Source organism: Dinoponera quadriceps, unplaced genomic scaffold, assembly GCF_001313825.1.
Source record: "Dinoponera quadriceps isolate SergipeBrazil2010 unplaced genomic scaffold, ASM131382v1 scaffold278, whole genome shotgun sequence".
Classification (NCBI taxonomy): domain Eukaryota; kingdom Metazoa; phylum Arthropoda; class Insecta; order Hymenoptera; family Formicidae; genus Dinoponera; species Dinoponera quadriceps.
In genome coordinates, this window is record NW_014554664.1 from 540,793 (window position 1) to 548,561 (window position 7,769).

General features: G+C 39.2%; 1 protein-coding gene across 6 annotated transcripts in view; it reads right to left on the reverse strand.

Annotated features, from left to right (window-relative positions):
* The window catches only part of LOC106740603 (four and a half LIM domains protein 2), a 214,291-nt gene that overhangs the window by 113,586 nt on the left and 92,936 nt on the right, over window positions 1-7,769 (reverse strand). Inside the window, exon 1 of one of the 6 annotated variants that reach the window (XM_014611799.1) lies at window positions 5,935-6,179. The exons of the other annotated variants lie outside the window; for them this stretch is intronic. Coding sequence (XP_014467285.1) covers window positions 5,935-6,164 — 230 coding nt within the window. The 5' untranslated portion in view covers window positions 6,165-6,179. Of the gene's footprint in view, window positions 1-5,934; window positions 6,180-7,769 lie in introns of those variants that run through there. 6 annotated transcript variants of the gene reach the window in all.

Below are 7,769 nucleotides of genomic sequence, written 5' to 3' on the forward strand. Positions count from 1 at the left end.
TATAAAATTTTTTTACCTTCGATATATAAGGTATCAAATTTCGGAAGTTTAATTTCATCATTTAAATTATAGTCGTTTAAATTACAGTCGCTACACAGGAATAAAGTACTAGATTCAAGTAAATAATTACACTATCTTACTTAATCCTGAGCAAATTTTTACTTGGATCAAGTGAATATGTACATATATTACTTGATCCAAGTAAAAATTTGCTAAGGAATATTGAAATAATTATTTACTTGAATTTAGCATTTTTTTTTTTATAGGCTCGACTAGTGCGCGTGAGAGGCAAGAGCTAGAAAATAGGCGTAGCCTTCGAAAATCACCTCGAAAATGCAAATAATTCCCCGAGTATCGGTTTAGAATTTATTTGTAATACATGACTTGGTCGATGAAATTTTGTAGTCCGTTACACCTTCATTTATATCACATAATTTAAATACATAAACATCAATAGTCTAACGACACGCGGGAACATTGGTGAATATGCTGTTAGTATCCTTCGAGTAATCGCAGAATTGACATCTGTTTGGCCAAGACGGAATTCTTTTATCTCCGTTAAGATGTCGAGTTGCAAAAGTTACTTCCCTCTTTCCGAATTTACGTTATAAATAAAGCATTACTTAGCGGATACTCAGACATGTTATTTTGAGAACAACGGCGTCGTCTCCTAAAGGAACGCCAACATTTGACTGTAGTTACAACAAATGTTTTCACCCTAACATTTGTCACGTCTGCAAAATATATGACCAAACGAAAGTACGATCATGTTCGGGCTGTAATATGATTTCTCATTGCAGTGAGGAGCACAGGTTCCTACACGTGCGTCAACACAGAGATATATGCAAGGTTATACGAACATTGTGTCGGACGAGAGATTTGTGGAACAGTCGTGGTATGACATCGCAAGATTGGCTCATATTTAGGAAAGAGAATGTGCAAACTGTGATGTCGGTGCTACACCGCGAATTGCTGCCGTACGAGGAGCAAATGTTCCTGTTCGCAAAATCGTGCGGAGTTTGTCACCAGCAATATTACCTAAGAATCGCTTGTCAAGCGTGCCACTCTGTCAACGTTTGCGTAGATCACGCCTCAACTAACATTAAACACAACAGTGTGGAATTAAGAAGAACTCTGTGGCCGGATACCAACAATTGCAAAGAGAAATCAAATGTGAATATTCCGTACCATCATCTACCTAACACTACTATTGATATAACTAATAATAGTAGCACGGAATTAATAATTGTTCATCGGTACAAAGCGTACGGAATAAAGAATTATATATGGAAGCCAGAAGATTATAAGTATTCCGATGCCATATCAGGACCGTCGACACTGTGTTACACGATGAAATATCTAAAAGATTTGAACCCGATACCGAGAAAGGAAAACTTTATCGTTCACATTATGGACGGAAGCTCGACGGATAAGCGGGGTTTGTCAGCTTGGGAAATTCTACTGCATATGTTACATCCAGGAACAAATCTAGCAATCATAGCGATAGGAACTAAATTACGCAGTATGTGGGTTCCATCGTGGAATATTTGTGAGAGCTACAGTGTCTCGTATAAGACGCTACAGTTGAAAAATATTTGCATATCGTACGAACATTATGTGCAGCATACGAAGTACTATCAACTAGATGTGATTGTAGGATTTCAGGCAAATCTTAGGAAACTGGGGACAGACGCCATAAGAACGATACAACGCGTAAAATGCCCGTTAGTTCTAACGTCTGTATCTGAAGAGAAAGGGTTAGATAATATAAGAAAGATAGAGGAAATATTCGGACAATATCCATTATTTATCTGTGACGAAAACTCGTTTCGATCTTATAGGCCATACAGAGATTTCGATTTCGTTTTATCGTAATAATTACTTAACTGTTTACGAAACATTAGAATTTATCAGAGATAAACTTTAGGCGAGTAGCAGTTGTTACGTACGATCGCATCATTCTAAACAATTTGTCAGAACAATTTTCTTCTTTACGAATTAGGTAAAAATATTTTAAATATAAAAGTAATTTGGAAAAGAATAAATGGTTATTATTGTACTGCCTGTCTCTGAAGGAGTATCATCGTTGTCGCACGGTCGAATAATAATTGCATTCCATGCGTAATATTTCAACAATTTCTCCCGAGATCACACCATCCGCCCAATTCATGTTACAATTACATGACATTCTATTAGATGACTATAGTAGAAATACGAAGACTTTCAGCGGAGTTTTCTAAACTCCTATATGATCACTATAAAGATCGTATTTCTTCGGAAAGGATGTACTTCGAATGATTATGATAAGTAAACATTTATAATCTTTACCTTACAGAATGAGATATAATGAAAGTTCCGAAACTTTTGAAACAGACCGTGCATATTGTCAACAATCCAGCAATATACGGATGGCATGATAAACACATCGTTAGTGTGTTTCGAGCTATCGTTAAATCGATATCTACCTGTACACGTAGATATCTTTCGTTAAAGTGTCGACTTTCGAGCGTCACTTCTAAGTTTCAAATTACAAATAAAATATTACTTGGTAGTTACATACAAGTATCGTTATGGAAACAGCGGATAGTTCTTACGACGTTGGGCCACCTTCTGTAAATAATGAAGATTTTTTCTATCCGAACATTTGTCACGTTTGCAAGATGACGGTCAAATTAATACCATGTCCCGGTTGTCACATGATCTTTTACTGCAACCAAGAACACATGAATGAGAACATGCCACAGCACATTGAGATTTGCGAAGCCATAAAAATGATGAATCAGACGAGAAACTTATGGAACACTTGTGGCATGACAAAGGACGAATGGCTCCAATTTAGGAAGGAGAATGTACAAGCTGCGAAGCTGCAGCTAAACCGGGAATTGAAACCGTACGAGGAACAAATGTTCTTGTTCGCGAAATCGTGTCGGGTTTGTCACCAGCAGCAAAATCTAAATCACTGTTGCGAAAAATGCTTCTGCATCAACTTATGCGACGAGCACGCGTTGACCGAATCTAATATCGAACACGAGTGTGTTGAATTGAAGAAATGTCTGTGGCTGGATACTCACGCATTCAAGGAAAAGCCAATTATAATGTTCAGGGGATCCTACACACTTTTCGACAGATATTACCATTTTTTGGGTGACATGAAGGAATTTGTTGGATCGTGTAATGGTCTCGGAGCGGTGATGGATGTTTGGTTGCCTCATGATTACTATTACACTGATTACTTTTCTGAACCGTTGACGGTATATTTTATTTTGAATTATATGCACCTTTTAAAACCAGACGAGATTGATTCCTTTGTCATTCATATTATAGCCAGACGTTTCACGGATACGCGGAGATGGTCAGCTTGGGAAATTTTATTGCATATGATAGGTGAAAAGACAAAATTAAGTATTATTTCAGTTGGATTGGAATTAAAAGATGTACAGGCGCCGCCACATTTTTTAAATCTTTGCTATAAGTGCGATTTTCACAATAAATCGATTGTTTTGGAACATCACGGAATTTTGTACGAGGATTACGTGCTACAGTCGTCCTATATCGTACCAAATGTGATTGTAGGATATCATGCGGATCTTGTAAAATTGGGAACGACAACTATACAAATATTACGATATCTTAGATACCCGATTGTTTTAACAGCTAAATCTGAGAATGAGGCGCGAGACATCGTCAAATTAATGGAGGAAGAAGTGAACGTAAAACCCATTATATGTATTGAAAATAGTTACAAAAGTAGTAGACCTTATAGAGACCTTGAGAGTGATATCTCCGTTGCTAACGGATTCGTAATTATGTATTATAATTTAAATTTCTGAACACAGTTGAAAAAACCAAGCTGGTGGCGACTATCATGAGACTATGACAACATCATTATAATATGAGACGGTGATATTATTGTAAACGAGATGCGATATGTATTATTTTGACGAATGAGTTACAAATATTCACAATAAAGGATGTTTAATTACAAAATAATTTCATGATTGTTTTCCTTGTAAAGGTATTATCATTGTTTGTCACATGTCACAACGATCAAACAGTCGCAAGTCTCGGGGCGTTCTACATCCTGAAAAAGTGAAATGTAATGTTTACGAAACGTCGGAAACAAATTCGTGAAAAACCTGACGCTAACTCGGTAGCCAAATTATGTATTTCTTCACACTACAAAAGGCTAAGATATCAAATATCGTTATACACGTTAAATATAATATTCCATCAGATTTACGAGGCAACGGTTTAATATCACTGGATACATAATTGGATAATAAAAACGAAAATATCTCAGTCGTACTTCATCCATGATTTCGGGTAATGATAACTGTGCATACAATACTACGTGTGTTGATTTTTCGTCAATGGGCTTTTAAATTTAAATAATAGGTTAGACCGTTTTTTGGTTAGAAATAAACCGTTTAACCGTGTCAGTTACTTCCGCGCGCTTCCTCCGCATGCATTTCAAACAATAAAGAAACTAACGGCACCGTATCAAAGCTTATATTGATCTTATTCGCCCTGTGATCCGATTCGCCTCGGTCTACTCGATATATCGTTTCTCTTTTCATGCATTTTCACACTCAAATTGTGAAATTGCAAAGTTGCGCAACATTATTTTTAAACATTAGTGTCTATCTTTTAGTATCTTAGTAATATATTCTTTATTCATTCGATGAGACTTCCGAGTTGGCGCCGCGTCTTTAAAGGATTTATATCCGACGTTTCATAAACATTTCAGTTCACTTTTTCAGAATGAGGATCGACCTGAAACCTGCGTGTTGAGCTACCTGTGTATATATACACAATATGTATACACCCGACGGTATCCGTGACTCTTATGCGTGCACTTGGCGTAAAACACTGCCGTGTATCTTGAGTATTCGATACTTTCTCTCAAACGAGCATCGTTTTCATATTTATCTTTCCTTGTTAAGCGCTTTTTGTGGCCGGGATACATAAACTCGAGCGGCGCAGGAGTCACGCATCTTCGTGTGAGGTGCGATGCGCGCCGATAAAGGCAAAAGAAATTCTTGCACGTTGCAGTCGATACATGCAAAGATCTCTCGTAATTATGCTGGCTATTTTGCACTTTTATACGGCGCAGCTAAGTTTCTTCGCGAGTCAAACAACATTTACGTTCGGCATTTCTTATTCTCCCTTTCTTATGCATGATTAGTTCCGTGTCGTAAAATTTCCTCCATTAATCGACACTTTCTTCATAACGTAAATTATTCCCTCATCTATCTCCGTTCATCGTGCATTTTTCGTCGAGATAAATAAAAATGGCTGGAGTAATGTCATGAACTGTACGATTGCGCGTGTGAAACGCGAAATACGTGGCGGTAAAAGGCGATAAAAGCCTTAAAGAAATAGACTGCTCACTCCTGTTGGAGGGATGAAGTCAGCATTAGTGAAAGAGGGCGTTAGAGGATCAGATGTTTTTCTCATATAATTTTCTAATTAGTAGCGACAAAGAAAGAAAAGGAGCGTTCGCGTGGTCGATGCGTTCACTTGTCAATAATTCGTTGACAAGAGGAAGAAGAAGAAGAAGAAGAGAAAGAACAAAGGAAAAGAGGAGGAAGAAGGAAAAGAAGAGGAAAAGAAGAAGGAGAAAGAAGAAGAGGGGAAAGAAAAGAGGAAGAAATAGAGGAGGAGGAAAAGGAGGAGGAGGAAGAAACAGAGGAAGAAATAGGCAGAATACAAGGTGTGTGCTTTTTCTCCCAATGAGATACACATTATTCCTCTCTTTCTTTCGGTGTATTTCACTCTCACTCTCCTACATCGCTTCCTAGTATTGAGTATTCTGTGCCAGAGTGAACATCTGACTCAGTGTATATATCTGCGATCTCGTCGTCAACCGTCCTGTAAGAGTGCGCAGTCTATATCTCCTTAGGCTCCGTGGATAAAAATAAAGGAAATTCTTACACGTTGCAGTCGCTGCTGCAAGGATCTTCATACGTGGGACGGTCAAGCTCCGCGTCCTGCGGCTCGGCCGGAGGGGCGCCGATCGGTGATGCCCCCCCGAGGATCAGGGAGGACGACCTGCGTGGGCCCCGTCTTCTCATCGCGAAGTTCCGCTCCCGCGACGGGAAGCGCGGCGTTTTCTTCTTCATTTCCGACAGCTCTTTCACGGAGAGCCCGTCGTCCCACACCATGTTCCGCGCGATCCTATCGGAGACGATCAGTCGCGGCCGACGGGGCCAGGTTGCGGGTCTGATTAGTACCGGGCTTGGAACGGCGGCCGACCGAATGAGAATTCGCGAACCGGCCGATTTTTATCCGAGCCACGTCGATGACGATACCGGCAAGGACGCGATGATAGCGGCCGACGAGAACGTGACAGTCACCGGGATGCCTCCGACCTTCGATTTAAAACTGAAACCAAACCGAGCCAAACGCGGTCACCCGAGACCAGCTATGGGGGAGGGGGAAGGGGGGGGATGACGCACCGTCGAACACACGTGACGCGATAAATCGAGTTAAATTAATGCGATTACGAATGGAGGCGCTGTGCTGGTATTTGTGGTTACATTTACTCGTGCGCTCGTTCGCGAGAATCGTCGATTCGGCGAGAGTCCGGAGCATCGACGTATGAATATCTGGACGTGGAATACTCTGCAAGAGGAAGGTCTACCTAGCGGTAGGTGAGAAATTACGACACTTCGGATAGTTTCATCGCATTCTCTTCGGACTCGGACGAATGGATGTACGTAAATTTTGCAGCAACTTCACTAGTCGACGTATAAAGGTTGTATCTCTCACGAATGACTCACATAGCATTTATATTTATCACGCGGAATGATGAAATAGGAATACGAAAGAAGTATGAAAAAAAGTTAGCACGATTTATTCCAAACAATATGTGTGAAATGCGATATGGAAATCTGAGAGTAACTTTTAGTAAATTTGTTCATCGATATAATAAAAAAATTCATATTTTTATATAACGTAAATTTAGTAAGTAATTTAATCAGAATTAGGAAGTTACTCGTTATCTGTAACACCGTTACTTTTTACTTTTCTTTTTTTTCAATAATGATTTGGTGGACGACATGCGTGACGTTATCTTCATTAGTAACGATTAGTAACGATAACGGTAAAGCAGATACATTTTTTTTGAGCAACGGTAACAAACGTAATCGTTAGTTTGCATACGTGCAACACTAGTTTTAGGAAGTAACTTTAAAAGTAACGCAGCATCACTTCCTAAAACTCCGTAAAATATCACATGCAGATGTTAAGATGTGCGTGTAAATAGAGGAAAATAGATTTCAACGTATAAAATCTTTTCCACGAACTATAATATTATAACAATACATTTTAACTTAGCAATAACTAGTAATAATTAACTAATAATATAATAATATATTTTATCTAGGACTTTTCGGCAACTCTGTCTAATTCTGTCGTTAATACGATAAAATCTGGAAAGGAGACCGATTATGTCTAGGAAAGCATTGAGAAATCTGGTCGATCGACGCTCGATCGACGATTACTCGTGAGATGGAAAGATCTATCCTACCCAATTAACACAACTTGAACTGTCGACAAAGTATTAACTTCATCGCACAAATAAATCTGCAAACCGTTGTGCAAACGAGTGTGGATAAACCAAACGAGAACGTGCGAGCCGAATGATGTCGAGTCAAGCTGCGTGATTCGAAGTGTCGCAACTTTCCCGAAAATGAGTACACCCTCTGTCTTAATTGACAGCACACGCTCTCTGTCCAGATGTTCGTATATCAATGGGGGGAGGGGGG